Raw genomic sequence first — 19,325 nt, forward strand, 5'->3', positions numbered from 1 at the left:
TGGGGCCCAGCTTGCTGCCGGCCTCCCACCTGTGGCCCTGGCTCCCTCCTCCACCTTCTGGCACGAAGGCAGTGGGAGCTTGGGAGCCCCCAGCCTGTCGGACGGGTGGACAGTACTATGGCCCAGGGTCACCAGCAGGACAAGAGCACAGGGGTGGGCAGGCGAGGGGTGGGGTGACCGGGCCCCCTGCTCACCAGTCACCCAGCCCGGAGCAGCCCCGGACATGGCCTGCCACCATGCCACATCCCGGCCATGTGTGCAGGAAACGGCCCCTGACCGGGTGCCCTGAGGCTCTTCACGGAAGCGCAGATACCCCCAGCACGGGGGACAGCCCTGTCCTGTGAGGTGGGCTGAGAGCGGAGAGTGGCCACTGCCCCGCGGGCTCCTCCGTCCCGCCTGCTTTTTGAAAAGGTGATGGGGATGGAGCAGGGCTGAGCGAGGACAGCGCTGCCCACGTGGCCCAGACCCGGCGCCCAGCCTGGACCCAGCAGGGCGGGAGCCACTGAGAAGGCGGGGGCTGCGGAGTGCCGTGTGCGGTGTAAGGACTCGGGGGCAGCTCCCCCACCGTGGGCTGGGCCACTAGTGTGGTCCCCTGCCCCTGGCCCTGCAGCAGGTCTAAAGTGGCATGTGCCCAGGGCAGGCCCACGGGTACGCAGAAGCACTGGCCTCAGACACAAGACAGCCTGCGGCAATGACTTCACCTCTGCCTATGGACACAGGTGACAGAGATGACCCAGAGGCCAGGGGCATCTCGGGGCTGCAGCCTCTCACCTTCACGCCTCGGACTCGGAACTCGGCCAGGGCTCTGCTCATCTTGGTGGCGGCCGTGGGGTGGTCCTTGCCGTGGGCGATGACCTTGACCAGCAGGGAGTCGTAGTGGGGGGAGATGACGGCGCCTTGGAAGGCAGAGGCGTTGTCCAGGCGGATGCCCATGCCCTCCCCGCTCCGGAACACCTGCGGGCAGAGGTGGCCCAGTCAGGCCAAGGTCTGAAGCTGGAGTCGAGACATGGCACCCCCGTGGCCCCAGGCTGGACCAGCATGGGCCGGCAGGGCTCCAAGAGTCACGCACAGGTGACCCCCAACTCTGGTTTGAGAAGTTCTGCTTCATTTCTGCCAGCAAACCGAGGGGCACCCCACCGGCTCTAAGGGCCACAGTCACGGTTTCCTCCTCCCAGAGAGGAGCTGGCAGGGGAAGAGGGCAGGACGAAGGGTGGGGAGCATGGGCCCCGCCAGCCCCAGGCTCGGGGCCCCACTCTCAGGGCCGACGCGGAGTCAGCAGGGCACGGAGGGGCCAGACCTGCCGCCCGCCTGCTTGACCAGCCCCCTTGCCTTTCAGATTCATTTGTTCACTCGTTCAGTCCGCAGCGTGTGTGCCCACCTCACACCAGGCACTGGGGACAGAGCAGCTACAACAGAGGCCCCGCTCAAGCAGGGGCCCCAGCCTGCGGGGCGAGGGGACAGACTGAGGAGGAAACACACAGACGAGCGGCAAGGGCGCTGCAGGACGGAGCCAGGCAGGGGAGGCAGGCCGAGGGGGTCCCTAACACCCAGCAACAGGGAAGGCCTCGGGGTGCCCCGCCCTCCCTCCCTGTCAAGTGGGAGAGGAAGGAGCAGTGAGCTGATGAGAAACGCTGGGACCAGATGCAACGAGATGCACGTGAGCCCACAGGCCCAGACAGGGAAGGAGAGGGCAAGGGTCAGAGAGGTGGCTCAGGGGCACAGCCAGGGCTCCCAGGAGTCACCGGTGGAGACTCAGGGCGGGGGGAGGGGCTTTGGGTGTGAATGCCCGGGGTGGGGGCCTCGTGAGCAGCACTGGCCAGGGAGACGGGGAGCGGGAGGGACAAGCGGGGGCCTGGGGACACACACTGCACTGCACTTCCGCGTCTAAGGGACACAGCCTGTGCACGATAAAAAGGAGCTTAATAAAATATTTAAGCGTGAACGCTCAGCTGTGAGCAGGAACCGTCAGCTAAAAATATTCTGTGGTAAACCAGGCTCGGAGGAGCCAGGCCTCGGAGATGGAGCTGTAGCGGGGCTGCCCCTGCCCGCCGAGGGCAGACTCGATGGGGGCGCCCGCTGGACAGCGCTCCAGCCTGGGAGCTGGCCCCCACCTGTGGACCTGGATCCTTCCAGAAACAGTCCTGGTGGTAGCTCTGCCTCAAGCCAAGCAGCCGATGCGACTCTCAGAACCAGACTGCTCCCCACCCCACCCCGCCCGGCCACCCCAGTCTGTCCTCTCGGGCTCAGTAACGGAGAATCACCCTCCTGTCCTCCCTCAGGTCCGCTTCCCCAGACTCCTGGGCCAGAGGGGGCAGTGGGAGGGCCGCAGAGTGCTGACTTGGAGCCAGAGGTATTCTTAGCTGGGGCCCCAGCCGGCCCAGAGGCACCCAGGCCCCCTACGCCACTGCTCGGCCTCCTCCCTGTCCCCACCATCTCCCGGACTCCCGCATGCATTCTGACGGGTCCCCTGGCCCAGCCCAGCCCCTCCACTGAGACCTCTGGGACCTCATCCCTCGTGCGCCCGGCTCCTCCCCCAGGCTGAAGGCAGGACCAAAGCCAGTGGGACCGCTCAGTGGGCAGCGAAGCTTTGGGTCCTTGTGAGACGAGTCAAGGACCTGGGCTCTGTTCCTGGGGATTCCGCACTTGGCTCCACCCAGCTGACCTCCCTCTCCCCGCTGGCGGCCTTCCCGGCCTCCATGGCAGCCTCTCCCAGGAATGCTCTCCCCTTTAGTGCTGGACAGCGCCTGGCTCCCACGTACTCTAAGCTCCAGTGAGGCGACCCCTTCACTGCTGGGCCCACAGGCTCCCTCGTGCCCCCCGGAGAATGGCCTTCACGCAGACCGAGCTGGGCGGCGGGCTCTGGTGGAGGTGGCCTACCTCGATGCGGCCGGTGTCGGGCTGGAAGCTGCGCGCGGGGTCCTCGGTGGTGACCCGGCACTGGATGGCGCAGCCGTTGATGCGGATGTTCTCCTGCCGGAGGCCCAGGTCAGGCAGGCTCCGGCCCTCAGCCACGTGGATCTGGGCATGGACCAGGTCCACACTGCAGGTTGGGGGAGGGATGGGGAGGGGGCGGCATGAGGCAGGGGATGGCCGCGGGCAGCCCTGGCCCCCGGCCCTGCCTGCTGACCCTCACCAGCCTTGTCCTGACCACGCCCGGGCTGGGAGCCCTGCAGGGTCCGCCTGAGGAGGACACGGCGGCTGGAGGAGCAGCTGAGATGTTAGCAGCACCCTGGGCTTGCCCCCCACCTCCACCCCCAACTCTGCCCTGCGCCCTCCCTGTCCCCCTGCCTCCCGCAGACGCTCCTGACATCAGACCCTCCCTCTCACAGCGGTACATGCTACTCTGTGTGTGGTGGGTGGGGTGGGGGTCGGTTTGCCAGAGAAGATCTCAGAGTACAATCTCCACATGAGCCTGGTTTTCTAAGCACACCCTCCCTGACTGCCAAGCTCTTAAGGACAGCAACAAATTCAAGTGGAACAGCTGTTTAAAAACTCCAGGTTTTCAATTTATTGTCACTGAGGCTTGTGGTAAGGACAGCCGGGAAACATCATTGGCAGACCTTCCTCAGTGTTCTGTATTTCAGTAGCGATGATGATCACTGGGCATTGCCATGCATCCACACCGTGGACTGTGGCTGTGCCCTTCCCAAGCTTTACCTCCACAGTAATGCTCTGAGAGCCGCCAACATTCCCATCAGAGGATGAGCCCGAGGGTCAGAGAGGTTGCAGCCCAACCAAGCTCTACGCGGCTCGTGACCTGGGAGGAACCTGCGCCCGAGTCTGTGTCTCTCTGACACAGAAGAACCTCTGCTCGGGAGCAAGCCAAGAGCCCGACCCTTAGCAGAACTGGCTTAGGGCAGGCTCAAGATTGACGAAAAATTTCCAGCATCGTGAAGGGGAAAGTCTCACGGGGCCAGAGGGTGAGGCTGGAGCACGTGGTCCACTCAGCCTTTACCTGGAGACAGGGAGGACTCTGGGGGCTCTCACACCTGCCAGGTGAAGGCAGGCGCCCCAGCAGTGTCCTCAGTCTCCGGTTGGGTCAGAGGTTGAAGAAGGAACTGTCAGGAAAGTTCCATGGTGGGATGGACTGGCCCAAGGCCAGGACATAACACTTCGACGGCTCAAAATATGTTTTTTGAAACGAAGAGAGGCCATATTAATTATTTATAAATTGGGCAGGTTTTTTTGGGAAATGTCTCTACGCAATGCTTGTGGGAGAACCAATCGGTACAGGTGATCTAGAAAGCTCTTTAGGTGGTGGTGGTGGTGTCCAGTTGCTAAGTAGTGCCCACTAGCCGGTCACTCTCTGTGACCCCATGAACTGCAGCATGCCAGGCTTCCCTCTCCGTCACTCTCTCTTTAGGTGAGATATTGCTTATTCATTGCTCAGGTAATCCTACTAAAGATGCGCGTCCTCAGAACTCTTCAAAGAGGTGGGCAAAGATTTAGGCCCAAAGATGTTGAGTGACACACCCTTAAAAGCCACAAAAGTAGAAAACAACCTAATTGTTTAAAAATAGAGGACTATGGGGATCAGTTATAAACTAACCAGAAGATGGAACAGTGTGCGGCCACTTCTAAGAATTCAGAAAGAGTAATGGGAATGCCTTAGACAAATATGACGTTTGAAACGTAGAATAAAAGTCATATACAAAACATCTCAATTGTGTCAAACTACTTATACAGTTAAGTAAATAAAGATGGAAAGAAACCAAACGATTCAGCATGGGCTTAGGAGATACAGCACAGGGCTTGAGAGGACCAGCTGTGCGATCTCGGGCAACTCTCTTAACCTCTCTGAGCCCTGGTTTTGTCAACCGAAAAAAGGGGTTGATTGATGCCTTGGGGATGCGCAGCACACAGAGCCACCGGCTGGGAACCTCCCAGCATCCTGGTCCTGAGCAGCGGGGCCGGAGGCATGTTTATTGCTCCTCTGTACAAACTCTCACAATGACACGTAATGATGTATAATAATACTTTTCATAAAAAACTAAGTACATGGATCCCTAACTATTCTCTATCAGTGGACAGTGAGCTCCCTAGGAACCCCCCCGACGTGGGTTTTACACAAGATGCGGAGACGCCCTGCGGCTGGCCCCGGAGGCCGCACCCCGCCCCCCATCGCGGGGCCGACCCCGTGCTCACTCGGTAATCTCCTCGGTGACAGTGTGCTCCACCTGCAGGCGCGAGTTGACCTCGATGAAGTAGTGCTTGCCGTGCTTGTCCACCAGGAACTCCACGGTGCCCGCGTTCTCGTAGCCCACCTGTGGGGCGGCCTCATTAAGCAGGGGTCTGTGGTGAGCGCCCAGTGGGGGGCGCAGGCTCATTCACTGGGTTGCTTCCATAGTAAAACAGACTGGCCAACCCCACCCCACCCGACGGCAGGCAGAGGGCCAGGCCTGCCCCCGGGAGGTGAGTGCCCAGGCCCCACAGCTGGGCCCCGGCCTGGGCATCTCCCCAGGCCTTACGGGAGCCTGTGAAGGCCGGGCCCAGCTTGTCCAGATGAGGCCTGAGCAGAGCTCCCACCGGCCCAGACACCGCCTTCGCCCCCAGCTTTGGGACATGGGCCCCACCCATGTGTACCCTGGCCTCTCCTGGATCCTCCTGACGCTTACAGGGTCTTCAGAAAGCTCCCCTCTGCTTTACTCTGCCATCGCTTCCGGTTACTACCCAAAGAGACGCCATCTGAGAGGGACCTCATCGACAGATGAGGCTGTACCACAAAACGCACACCTCATTCTAGCTTCACTTCCAGTCCCACCAAAACCACACCCTAGACTTCACTCCCTCAAATCTGTTCTGGAATGAGACACTTCATAAGCCAATAAATAAGACCAAACTCAAGGCAGGAAATCTCCTATGAAGGAAGCAAAACCTCAACTATAATCAGACCCTAATCAACGCCTCACATTAGCCATGGCTGGAGCCTCACTGGCTTTCTGTTTGGAGAAGTTCCCAGCAGCATCTGTGGTCTGGGGCCTGGGCTGCCTGTGAGCCTGAGGGGGCTCAGCCCTGGAGGAGAGAGGCCCAGGGGCCCGCCGGGCGGAGGGGACGGCAGACCTGAAAATACGCCCCCTCGGGGCTCTGGGAGGGCAAGGCCGAGGCCAGGGCAGGGTGACTGGCCTCTGAGTGGGGCTGGGGTTGGGGGCACCAGAAGAAGAGAGAGCGGGGCCTCTGTTCCAGCCTGCCCGGCCCACGGGCGCTCACTCTGCACCCCCCAGAGTGCAGACAGGAGGCGCGGCCCTGGGGCGTGAACGGGGTGCAGGAGACGGATCCTGGGGATGGTAAGGCATGAGTGAGGAAGAAATGCCTGAACACCGTTCCTTAATCCTGACGGAAGCCCCTGCTGCCCGCTCCCGGAAGCTCTGTCTGTGCTGAGGGGCGCTGAGGCGAGGCCAGCGGCTCTCTCTCTCCCTCCTCCTCACGGCTCTTCCGGTCTCCAGGCCTGGCCTCTGGGCCCAGCACCTCTGCGACCGCACAGCACAGATCCCAAGGGCCTGGCATTGGCCCTCCACCTCCTGCCCTCCCGGAGTTGGTCACCCTGGGCCTCCCTGCCCCGCAGCAGCTGGCCACCCTGGGCCCCCGTGACCGCCGGGTGTGAGGCTGTGTCCGCGGGAGCTCAAAGTGAGCCTGGAGCGGGCTCCTTGTCTCCACGTGGGGAGGAGGCCACTGCACTATGGCTCTCAGCTCTGTTTCCGGGAGCCCTTGCCCCTCACCTGCTTTGCAAGCTTGACAGAGTCACTGGTGAGCCGGGTGCGCAGCTGGGGGTCCAAGTGGGCAGCTGGGGCGATCTCCACAACCTTCTGGTGCCGCCGCTGGATGGAGCAGTCCCGCTCGTAGAGGTGAAGGATGTTCCCGTACTGGTCCCCTGGGGTGTACGTAAGCCAGGGTCAGCCCCCCAGGGGTCCAGACACCCCCGAATCCGTGGACGAGCACCGTGGCTGCTCAGCGCTGCTTCCAGGGGTGGCTTAGTGGTGGCTCAAAACAGCACACCGAGGCCTCAGGTCTGACCAGCCCGGCACCCGCAGCCCACCTTCCTGGGGAAGGTCCCTGCAGAGGGGGAGCTCCGGCAGCTTTCCCAAAGCCCAGGAAGCCCAGGGGCCCCCACTGCCTCGTGCTGCCACCCCCGGAACGCCCCACTCACCCAGGATCTGCACCTCAATGTGGCGCGGCTTCTCGATGAACTTTTCCACGAACAGCGCTCCATTCCCAAAGGCGGCCAGAGCCTCCGAGTAGGCCCGGGTGTAGTTTTCCTCCAGCTCCTGGGAGGGCAGGCAGGAGCCCAGGAGACTGTGGGGCCTGAGCTCTGCCTTCCCCCAGCACCCCTCTCCCTAGTCCCTCTGCAGGTGGCCGCCCGGCCTCAGCTTCTGCTCACCTCGTAGCTGTGCACGACCCTCATGCCGCGGCCCCCACCCCCATAGGCGGCCTTGAAGATAATGGGGAAGCCGTAGGTGTTGGAGAACTCGTGGGCCTCATGCAGGGAAGTGATGGGGGCATCCGTGCCGGGCACCACGGGGACTCCTGTTGGCAGACAGGCAAGTCAGGCCACAGCCCGCCAGCCCCACCCAGACGGCCCCTCACGGGGGCTAGGTGACCCCCACCCTCACCTGCGGCGATGGCGATGGCCCGGGCCTCCACCTTGTCGCCCATCTTGCGGACCACCTCGGGGCTTGGCCCAATGAAACGGACCCCAGCATCCTGGCAGGCCTGGGCAAAGTCGGCCCGCTCCGACAGGAACCCGTAGCCTGGGTGCACAGCGTCCACGTTGTTTTCCTGGTGGGCAGGCGGGGGTTGTCAGAAGGGATGAGCACCCCTCAAAGCCCTCACAGAGCCCCCCAACCCTGTGGCCCTCCCACCTGCCTCAGCTCATTGCTCCATTCAATCACTCATTTACTCACTCACTTATTCATTTCTTAGTCACTCATTCATTCAGTCACTCATTTGCTCATTCATTTGCTTAGTCACCCATGCACGCAGTCACTCATTCATTCACTTAGTCACTCATTCAGGCATTCTGTCACACACGCATTCAGCCACTCATTCATTCACCTTTTCACAGGGACTTTCGGCCAGGCAGCATTGGAGACGGGAGGGAGAGCGGGGCAGGCTCAGGACCCAGTCCCAGCTCTCAGGAGGCCCCCATCCCCACCTGGCCCCTCACCTTGGCGACCTTAATGATGTCTGGAATGTGCAGATAGGCCTGCACCGGGGCGAGACCCCGGCCGATGAGGTAGGCTTCGTCAGCTTTCTGTCGGTGCATCTGGCCTGTGTCCTGCTCCGAGTAGACAGCCACTGTGCGGATGCCCAGCTCCGTGCAGGCCCGGAACACACGGATGGCGATCTCGCCTAGTGGGTGGGGACAGGGTAACAGGACAAGAAGTTAGATCCTGGGGTCCCAAGAGACACAGAAACAGGGGCAGGAAGCTAGGGCAGGCTCCCACCGTGCTCACCTCTGTTGGCCACCATGACCTTCTTGATGGGCTTGTACTCCAGGCGCCGGACGTTGGGAGAGGCAGCAGTGGCGGTGGAGGTCCAGCGGATAGCCAGGAGCCTCAGGCTCCCCCGGACAGTCTGAAACTTCAGCATCTAGGGAGGGAGGTCAGAGCCCGCTTAGAGCACGGCGGCCAGCAACACCGCTGCCTCAGTTCCTGGCCAGGCCCAGCATTCCCTGCAGGCTGACCAGCTGTAGCGAAGGGAAGAAAGTCATCCCCAACTGGCATCCCAAGCTTACCCTAATACTCTCATACTCTGAATTCTAAAGCACCACACTTCAAGCTTTTACAACAATTTCAGAGGCCAGCGAGCAGCCCGGCATGACCGCGGTGTGTAAGGTCAGTGTCAGTCCAGGCTGCCCCGGGGCTTTAGAACCGCCGGCCCCACACTGACCCCTTCGGCCCTCCCTCGGGGTTCTGTCTGGCTGGGCAGGGAGGGTGACAATGGAGCTCCCCAGGAAAGAATCTGCAACAATGTGCCCTCCGGAAGCGCAGCCTCTGCTCAGATAAAATGCAGATTTCTTCAAACTGCAAGAACGGTCCTTTCTACAAGGGCTACTCAGTAAATTAGTCAGGAAAGCCAGCTGAGGGCCAGTGAAACCGGCCAGTCACAAAACGACAGATACTGCATGATTCCACTTAGATGAGGTTCCCAGAGTCACCACATTCACAGAGGCAGACAGCGGGAGGGTGGGGGCCCGGGGCGGGCGGTGGGGGAGTTAGTGTTTAAAGGGTTCAGAGCTTCCGCGCCGCAGGACAGCTAAGCCCGAGCGCCACACCCGCTGAGCCCGCGCTCGGGAGCCCGTGAGCTGCCGCTCCTGAAGTCCACGCGTGCTATAGCCCGTGCTCGGCAACAAGAGAAGCCGCCACAGTGAGAAGCCTGCGCACTGCAACGCAGAGCCCCGGCTCACCTCAACTGGAAAGGGCCCACGCGCAGCGAAGAAGACCTAGCGTAGCCACAAATTCATTCATTCATTAAAAATAATAAAGGGGACGGAGTTTCCATTCTGTGAGATTTAGAAGTTCTGGAAACGGCCAGAGGTGATGGTTGCACCATGACGTCAGTGGATGTCATGCCACTGGCCCAACTATACACTTAAAAACAGTTAGGAGAGCAAATTACGTCACACACATTTTTTCAGAATGAAAGGAATTTTTAAAAAGCCAACAGGGCAATTTCCCTCCCAGAATGCAAAACATCTTCAGAGATCGACCATCCCCCCTCATTTCACAAATGAAGAAAACCAAGGCCCTGAAAAGCTTTAAAAGATGTGATCAGAGTCACACAGCTGTTATAGCAGAGCCCAAACTGGCATTCAGTCCTTTACGCCTGATGCAGGGCCTCCACCCAGCTAAGCCTGTCATCTATTTCTCCACAAAGTTTAAACGCCTGACTCATCCACTTTAAGAAACGTTATAGGCAACTCTGCTAGCTCAGGTAGTAAAGAATCCACCTGTAATGCAATGCAGGAGACATAAGAGACGCGGGTTTGATGCCTGGGTTGGGAAGACCTCTGGAGAAGGAAATGGCAACCCACTGCAGTATTCTTGCCAGGAGAACTCCCATGGACAGAGCCTGGCGGGCTACGGTCCTCAGGGTCACAAAAGAGTCAGACACAACCGAGCGACTAAACCACCACCAAGGGACATAAAAATATATTCAATAAATCAGTACTGCTAAAACCTCACAGTGTCATATTGTGGCCCACAAGACGGAGAAGGGGAAATAAAGACCAAGTAGAAAGCAAAGAGGAGAAAGAAATAAGAAGATAAATAGAATAAAAAGAAAAAGAGGGAAGCCCTTCAACCAGGGGGAGAGAAGGCAGCCCTTCAAGCATCAACCGCGCCAGGCACAGCACCAGGCCAGGGCAGGAACGTCTCAGCTCTCATAGGAGGCCGACCCGGGAAGGAGAAAAGAAAAGGGGAAAAACAGACAGAAATAGGTCCTTTCAGATCACGATCAGTGCCTCATGGGCAAGAAAACAGGTAATTTTTTGGCGAATTACTGGGCAGGAACCTGAATGGGGGAAGCAGCAGCCACGTCCAGATCTGAGCTGCAGGGCACGCACCTCAGGAGAGGAACAGCTCCGGCCAAGGACTCGAGGGCTGCCTCTGCAACCTGTCTGTGGGTCCGAGGGAAATAAGCCATGGTCCAGCTGACACCAGTGGAGGGGATCACAGCGGGAGCCCCCAGGACCTGCTCACAGTCAGTGCCAAAGTACCAGCTGGGCCTTGGCCATGTGACTGCCACACCTTCCTGAAAACCACTGAGCTTCCAATGCTCTCCTGTCACCCTCCCCTCACAGGTCTACCAGCAGCACCGGCTACACTGGCTTCCGGCTTCAGCCGCCCACCCAGCTGGAGGGAAGTGCTTTCCTGGCAGAGCAGCCTGGAGTAGGCAGGCCCTGGTGGTCAGTGGCGCACACCCGGGGAGCCAGTGTGGGGATGGATGTTGCCCCCATCCTGGGCACCAGATGCCTGCTCTGCTCAGGGCTGCAGGCGGGAATCTGTGGGACAAGGCAGAGTAGAAAGAGCCCAAATGGCCACAAGGATCAAGTGAAGAAAGGCAAAGTGTTCTCCGGGACAAGCATGAACAGTAGATACAAGTGGCTAACGAACTGCTGACAGTCCCACCTCACCAGAAATCACCACAATCAAAGGGGAACAGGGGGTGTTGCTTGTGCCTATGAAACTAGCAACAGAGTTGTGAACAATCAGATTTAGCGCCGCTAAGGCCTCTGGGCCTTATTTTCTTGGGCTTCAAGAAATCACTGTGGACAATGACATAGCCATGAAATTAAAAGATGCCTGCTTCTTGGAAGGAAAGCTATGACAAACCTAGACAGTGTATTAAAAACAGAGACATTACTTCGCCAACAAAGGTCCGTCTAGTCAAAACTATGGTTTTTCCAATAGTCATGTACGGATGTGAGAGTTGGGCCATAAAGAAGGCTGAGTGCTGAAGAAACAATGCTTTCAAACTGTGGTGCTGGAGAAGATTCTTGGAGTCCCTTGGACTGCAAGGAGATCAAACCAGTCAATCCTAAAGGAAATCAACCCTGAATATTCGTTGGAAGGACTGATGTTGAAGTTGAAGCTCCAATACTTTGGCCACCTGATTTGAAGAGCTGACTCACTGGAAAAGACCCTGATGCTGGGAAAGATTGAAGGCAGGAAGAGAAGGGGATGACAGAGGATGAGATGGTTAGATAGCATCACTGACTCAATGGACATGAATCTGAGCAAACTCTGGGAGACAGCGGAAGACAGAGGAGTCTGGTGTGCTGCCGTCCATGGGGTAGCAGAGTCAGACACAACTTAGCGGCTGAACAACAAGAAGCCCTCTGGGAAGCAGGCCCACAGGCGAGGTCTAGAGATTAGGGCAGCTCTCTGAAAGCAGTTCACAAAACCTATCAAGAGCCTTTAAAATATTTATGCCCCTTGGTCAGGCCATCACCAATCCAGGAATCCAACCCCAAGATACTCTAAAATGGGAACCAAGATGGATGCAGAAAGATGTTCAGATCAGCATTATTTACAATAGCAAATGACTAGAAGCCACTTAAAGAGCCAATATTAGGGCATCAATACAAACGGACACTATATAACCATGAAAAATGGTGGCAGAGTTTTGATGACATGGGAAATGCTTATGATATAATATGATGCTTTTAAAAAAAGACAAATAATATGATCTCATGAAGCTTTATTTAGAGCAAGAAAAATAACTAGCAAGAACTCAGCATTCACTTACTCCTATGTTCCAGAATTGGCAAGGTGCTGATTTTCCCCTTATTTCTTCTCTTTCTCTACATGTTCTATGCAACGGTTTTTCCAGTAGTCATGTACGGATGCAAGAATTGGACCATAAAGAAGGCTGAGTGCTAAAGAATCAATGCTTTCAAACTGTGGTGTTGGAGAAGACTCTTGAGAGTCCCTTAGACTGTAAGGAGATCAAACCAGTCAATCCTAAAGGAAATCAGTCCTGAACATTCATTGAAAGGACTAATGCTAAAGCTAAACTCAAATACTTTGGTCATCTGATGCGAAGAGCTGACTCACTGGAAAAGACCCTGATGCTGGGAAAGACTGAAAGCAGGAGGAGAAGGGGACGGCAGAGGATGAGATGGTTGGATGGCGTCACTGATTCAATGGACATGAGTTTGAGCAAGCTCCGGGAGATAGTGGACAGGGAAGCCTGGCGTGCTGTAGTCCATGGGGTTGGACACGACTTAACAACTGAACCGAACTGCTATGTTCTCCTTTTCTCCAGTGGGGATTATTATTTATAATCAGAAAAGAAAATAAAGAAATATACAGGGGGAACAGGAAGACCTTTACAGACAAAAGCCAAGAGGAGTTCCTAAAGGGTCCTTCTCAGTGAGGTGACTGGCCTTGGCTTCCATCCTGTGAAATAACCCCTCCTAGGGGGGCCGGCCTCCCAGAAGGCTCATCCCACCGCCCACTGCATCTTCCTCACCGGTTGGCCAGGGAAGCCTGCTACAGGTCTTCCTCAGGACTCCCTTCTGCAGGTGAGCAGCCTCACAGCAGGTTCCACTGGCACGGAGACTCTCCACCCCCAGGGACATGTCATCCTGGGCAGGGAGGCCTGCTCTTTTCTTCCGTGTGGGTGGGTTTACCCCTTCGGACCCTCAGGCACTTACGCATTGTCTTCTGGGTAAATAGGTCATATCTGTCCCCACCCCCACCACACACACTCCCCGATCCCTTTTCTAATGAGAAGAGAGATCCCTGGAGGCTCTGCTCAGAGGGCGGGGGTGGTGAGGGAGGACCAAGAGCCTCCCCAGCTCAGTCAGGAAGCAAGGAAGTCTGAATCACCCAGCCCAAGATTCTCCTACTTTTTTGCATTTGACCTCACCCGTGCTCTAGACAGCAAGGATTTATTGGCGTCCTGCTTTACAAATCAAGAACCTGGGCTCTGGGCACTGGAGGTGGTGGTCTCTGAATGCCCTGGAGCCCCACGTCCCGTGCAGAGGAGAGCAAGCACAGGCCTGGACTTGACCTGGGGTTCGAGGGCAAGCAGGCAGATGTTTGCAGAAGGGGAAAGTTCACAATCGTTCGCTGAAGTCAGAGCGGGCAGAGAGTGGGCAGAGGGCAGCCATGTCCACTGGCGGTGGCCCGGCATGAACCCGGGGTCAGCGGGCTGGGCCTGCCCCCGCGCCACCTGACCTTGGGAGACCTAGGCACCCCAATTCGTCCTCTGTGAAAGAGGGCAACACCACCCCCAACCTGGGCATGTCATCCTGGGGTCACTGACAGGGGCTGCCATCACCATCTCCCCACTGGTCCTTCCTCCAAGATGAGTGTGGGGTGCATGAAGGAACCCCCTCTGTTGCCCACCCTACAGGGTGCTCATTCCCGTCCAGATCAGCAAGGCAGCGCCAGCCCAGGGGGTCTTGCTGGACAAGGGCAGGCACGAGCGCACGCAGGCAGCAGACGGAAGACCGCCAGCCGACAAGGGGGCCCGGGGCACTCACCCCTCACCAGCCAGGCTCCCGGTGCTGCTTCTGCTCTGCCTGAGGTGGTCACTGGCCCAGGATACAAATTCCCGCCCAGGCTGCCAGAGGCTGGGGCGGCTGCCAAGGCTGAAACTGGGGGAAGGGGCGCCCAGAGCAGGGGCGTCAGACGCCTGGGAGAACAGGGGAGGCAGAGAGGCTGGGTCACGCGGGCGGCAAGAGCTTTGCAGCCTGGAGCCCAGCTCCTCTATCCCCAGGGACCCGGACAGACCGAGGAGGAGGCATCCGGAGGCCAGCGGCGGGGGTTAGCCTGCAGGCGGAGCAGGTCTGGGTGGCTGGCCAGACGGGGCTCTCATGGACGACAGAGAGCATGGGTTACAGCCCCATGCAGCCTGGATGCAGCCCCGCAGCTCGGTTCTTGGCTCAGCCACATGCCACCCCACCCCACACCGGCAAAGCCAGGCCTGGGTCTTGAGGACACAATGGTGACCAAAAGCGCCACTGCGTTCCCAGGACACCTCAGAACTTGGTCAACCCAGTGCCCAGCCTTCTCTTGCATCAAATCCCCCTCGCCTCCCAGACCTGAGGCCCAGGAGGTCCGGCTGCCTGGTGGCTCTGAAGGCCTCTCCTGAACCAGCTCTAGTTGGGAGAAAACCTCAGGACAAGAGGACTCCCTTCCAGGAAGCAGGGCCCTCATGGGTCGAGCGTGTGATGGTTCACTTGGGGTGTGCTGAGTCTGGGGGTGTAGGCTGGGCTTACGGGAGGAGCAGGGTAGGCAGAACTCAGGGTGGCAAGGCAGGAAGCCAGGCACCTGCTGAGACCTGACACCTGGCAAGACCCGCATGGAGGCAGACGGCCTGCGGGGGGAACGGTGGGGAAGGACTCAGGGCACCGACTCCCTTCCCCCAGTTCTAGAGGCGGGAGCTGCCTCTGGTGTTCAGAGGAGCCCCCAGCCTGAGATCAGGCTCTGGCACCCTGGAGGGACCTGGTACCAGGCTCTCCTCACAGCGCCCCTTTCTCAGTGCATCGGCCTCCCCTCGAGCACCACTCCGAGCACATCCTCGTCACCTCACTAAAGGGTAGGGACCCGGTGATGGCCCCCGTCACAGGAAAGCGGTGTGGGCAGGGCCAGGCGCTCACTGCGGGGCCACATGGCACCTTGCTTTGGGGTTTTGGTTGCGGGATGGGAACCCAGAAGTCCTCAAGGTCATTGACAGTTTAGTGGAAAATTGTCCTTAAAAAACTCTGAGGCCTCCATGAACCAAACTTGACGCCTCGGGAAGCCCTCGTGTTCCATCACGTCGGCAGACCCTCCCCGGGGGAGCCACAGGGTGGCTGCTGCAGACGGGACTCCCTCACGGGCTGGGTCTCCCAGGGGGAGAGGACCCTCGGAGGCGGCCAGGAACCAGCCAGCCTCAGGTCACCTGCCTCAGGGACACCATGTGGCCTCGGTCAGTGCTGGGGATACACGTGAATGAAAAATCTCCCTTTCTGATCTCAGAGGTGGGAGAGTGACAAGCAAGAGAAGGCCACAGCCACGGCCCCAAGATCCCTTACCTGGCTGCCGCTCCAGAGAGTTGACAGGCCCAGAGCGGCCCGTCTGCTATTTTTGCAAATGCCAGCTGACAGATCCCTTTCCTTGGCCCCGGGTTGTGTGTTAGAGACAGGGAATGAGGCGGCTTTGACTCTCACTTGGGACGCATAAACAACGCCTCGCCAGCAAGAGTGAGCGGGGAGCTGGGAACACCTGTCTCTCCCCTGCTGCCTCTCAGCGTGACTCCCCAGAGAGTCGACTTCGCTTCCAGCTCAGTGTTCCAGCTCCCCGGCACTGGGAGGATCAGCTCAGTGTTCTCCTTCCAGAACGGAACAACGGTGACAATCCATCCGACGGTCTGGTCAGGAGCGTGCTGACAACAACCTGCGGCTCGGGGCGGGGGAGGTCTCGACCTCGTGGGCCGGCCTGCTGACCTGCCCTGCGCTGACCTGCCCCTGCGGCTTCTACCGCCTCCAACGCTGCCCAAGCTCCACCTCTGTCTGTGCCGAGCGGCGCAGGGACCAGCACAGCTGGAAGGGTCTCTACTCTTTCCCAGGCCCCGGGATCTGCACGTACTCACTCAGGTCGTCCTCACAGCTTTAACAGAAGGAACCAGACATCGTGAGGTCAAGTCACGCTCCAGGTCACCCAGCAAGGCCAGTTCTGACCCCGATCTGTACACCTCCCTCCAGAGCAAGAGTGCTGACTCTTTAGGGCAGGGGTCCCCAGCTTCCGGGATCAGACACCTGATGATCTGAGGTAAAGCGGACTTAATAATAATAGAAATAAGGTGCACGATAAATGTCATGGGCTTGAATCACCCTGAAACCAGCCCCCGACACCCCCGTCCATGGAAAAACTGTCTTCCGTGAAACAGGTCCCTGGTGCCAGAAACGCTGGGGACCGCAGGGCAGAGGGAGTCCTCACCTCGCTATGGGAGGCAGTCGCGGCTTTCATCAGCAGCGCAGCCTGTGGGCGCTTGAAAACCAAAAGCCAAAACCCCGCTCCTGATGAGAAGGTATCGCTGCCTCAACTTGGGCAGGGAGCCCGGTGGCACTTCCCACTAGGCAGCAGGCTAACGGCACTGGCGACTGCAGGTCCCCGCTGAGCTAGGGCAGTTTCAATTTGTCCAATAAATCATCAAGATGTCTCTAGAAGTCCCACTACGTTGTGACCTAAACTACATCTCCCAGGCTGCCTCTTGCAACCAGGAGCAGCACAAAATTCTGCTGTTGAGCCATCACCACCCAAATGGTGGTCCAGACAATATGGCTGCGGGGCCAGGGCGGCCGTGCTGGGGTCAGGGTCGGCGGCCACCTGAATGACCACTGTGGCCAAGCGGCGCGCCCGGGAATGCTCCTTGGAGGGGTTGTATTACTTCCGCCCTAAATACCCCTGTTCTTCACACAGCATCTCCTGCAGACGCAGTGGGCAACTGTGGGCAGCAGACACAGAGGAAGGGAGAGCCACAGTCCTGCTTCGGGAGTGACTAGCTGGTGTGTCAGCTTTGGAAGCCCACAGCCTGCAACTGCCCACCCCCAGGCCCCAAGTCGTTTGGCATATCCACCTCAGACGGGGGCTGGAGCCGCCACAGCGGGGGTGAGGAGGGGGCAGAGGGGAGAGCAGGTCAGAAACAGACCCTGGAATCTCCAAATTAGCTAAGGAGGCGCCTTCCCACGCAGTGACTTCCTACCCCCTGCCCCCTACACCAGCACCCCCACTGGGCTCTGTCCCCGGCCGGCCCCCAGAGGCCCCCAGTGGCTGGCTGCCAGCAAAAAAGCAAGTCAGAACCGGAAAGAGAAAGTTCTTGGCAGAGGGCTCCACGCTGTGGCAGAAGTGAGCTGCTGCCGGATGGGGCCCGCTCTCGGGGAGCCTTCCTTCCAAGCAGCTCCGTGCTGTCCTAACAGTGTCCGATGGAGGCCCCGGGCTGGCGGCCAGCGGGACAGATGCAAGGGGAAGACCACCTGAGTTGCCAGGCTGCAGAAGCTGACATCAAAGCACCCGCGAGAGGACAGACCGAGGCTGCGATTTCGGAGTAGGGCAGTTGAAGGGAGGATACGAGAAACAGGGAAGGTGATGGAAGAAGAAAGGGGCGTGGGGATACCAAAGGCGGGAGCAGACGTGGAGCGGAAACGCACGGGGCCCCGGGCAGCACGGCCCGGTGCCCACCCCGAGAGGCCGTTCCAAGCTGCCTGCCACCGTGTCTCTGTATCGCCCAGGACAATCTTCAAGTCAGGCGGCAGGCAGAGGGGAGAGGGCGGCACAGCGGCAACTGAAACCATGGGCCCTGTCTGAGCCAAGGGGACCTGTGGACGGGGAAGCAGGGAGGTTCAGGGAAAGAGGCTGTGAGGATCCTGGCAGGCGGGCGAGGGCGAGGAGAGGGCTTGTGGGCACAGCAGCTGCGGCCCATCCCAGCATCATCTGTGGGTGCTAGTGGTAAAGAACCTGCCTGCCAGTGCAGGAGGCTAGAGACGCGGGTTCAACCCCCAAGTCAGGACGATCCCTCAGAGGAGGGCATGGCAACCCGCCCCAGTATTCTTGCCTGGAGAATCCCAGGGACAGAGGAGCCTGGTGGGCAACAGTCCACAGGGTCACAAAGTCAGACACAACTGAAGAGACTTGGCACGCACACGTGCAGACTTGCAGGGAAAACACTGCCCCCTGGTGCAAAAGGAGCGCTACTGCCGCCCTACGCAGCACCTGAATGCCGGCTCGCTCACGGAGGGACGGCAGCCCCTGGAATGCTCCACGTCCTTCAAGCCCACACAGGAAGGCCTTCCTGCACACCCCAGCTCCCCAAGCTGCTCAGATACCCTCCTTCAGGCTGCCATTCGTCTTGAGCAAAGCTCTATCACTCCCTGCCACAATCTACTGTCCTCTGGCTTGTGCGGGCTCTCGGTGAGGTTGTGTCTGTGAACTTGATGCTGCAACAATTCACTGACCATCTCACCAGATGCCGTGAGGACTCCCTGGATGGGATTCTCTGTCTATCTTGCCCCTGACTGTCTCCCTAGCACTCTGTCCAGTGCCCAACACCAAAATGAGCTGTCTGGGAAATGAATGAGTGAATGAATGAATGAATGAGTACTCCAGGCCACACGAGCTTGCAAAGTACTGTGAGCACCTAGACAAAGATAAATAAAGCATGGCCCCTCCTGGGAGCAGCACACGCAAGCCACTGGGACTGTCCCTGACACAGAGATAAGAGCCCAAAGCGTTGACAAGGAAGGTCAAAGGGACAAGGTCAGCAAACAAAATACCTCCCAGACAGACGGTGGAAACCAGGACAGTGTTTCAGGGCCGAGTGGGGTGACAGGCGCTAAAGCCTAGATTCTGAAGATGGCTGGACAGTGCTCTGCAGGGAGACAGACACCTAAACACAGGCATACAGGTGGTCCAGAAAGCTCCCCAACACCTCCACGGCACACTCACCCCAGCTGGAGAGTCACAGAGGACCTCGTCCCCCCTCGCTCACCCAGGTCACCCCAGTTTCAAGGTGGAGGAAAATGGACACCAGCGTTTGAGTTGAATTTTTGTCCCCCCCAAAATATGTGATAGTGCCAACCCCAGGACTTCAGAATGTGACTGTCCTTGGAAATGTAATCCGTAACAATGAGGTCATTAGGGTGGGCCTCATCCAATCTGCTTGGTGTCCTTATAAAAAGAGGAAATGTGAACACAGAGAGACACAGGCGAGGACGTGGAGACCCAGAGAGAAGACAGCCACGTGCCTAGAGAGAACGCCAAGGGCTTCTGCAAACACAGGAAGCTGGAAGAGATAAGGAAAGATCCTCCCCTAGAACTGTCAGAGGGAGCGTGGTG

General features: G+C 58.6%; 1 protein-coding gene across 6 annotated transcripts in view; it reads right to left on the minus strand.

Moving 5' to 3' along the window:
- The window catches only part of PC (pyruvate carboxylase), a 99,684-nt gene that overhangs the window by 12,668 nt on the left and 67,691 nt on the right, over positions 1–19,325 (minus strand). For 4 of the 6 annotated variants that reach the window (XM_052661585.1, XM_052661586.1, XM_052661589.1 and 1 more), the window contains 9 exons: positions 8,451–8,586; positions 8,162–8,346; positions 7,608–7,773; positions 7,376–7,521; positions 7,145–7,262; positions 6,717–6,868; positions 5,146–5,264; positions 2,878–3,040; positions 772–954 (listed from right to left, as the gene is read on the minus strand). In XM_052661585.1, coding sequence (XP_052517545.1) covers positions 772–954; positions 2,878–3,040; positions 5,146–5,264; positions 6,717–6,868; positions 7,145–7,262; positions 7,376–7,521; positions 7,608–7,773; positions 8,162–8,346; positions 8,451–8,586 — 1,368 coding nt within the window. Of the gene's footprint in view, positions 1–771; positions 955–2,877; positions 3,041–5,145; positions 5,265–6,716; positions 6,869–7,144; positions 7,263–7,375; positions 7,522–7,607; positions 7,774–8,161; positions 8,347–8,450; positions 8,587–13,990; positions 14,105–15,526; positions 15,598–19,325 lie in introns of those variants that run through there. The other 2 variants (XM_052661587.1, XM_052661588.1) reach the window with 2 other exon arrangements.

Source organism: Budorcas taxicolor, chromosome 25 (genome assembly GCF_023091745.1).
Source record: "Budorcas taxicolor isolate Tak-1 chromosome 25, Takin1.1, whole genome shotgun sequence".
Lineage (NCBI taxonomy): Eukaryota > Metazoa > Chordata > Mammalia > Artiodactyla > Bovidae > Budorcas > Budorcas taxicolor.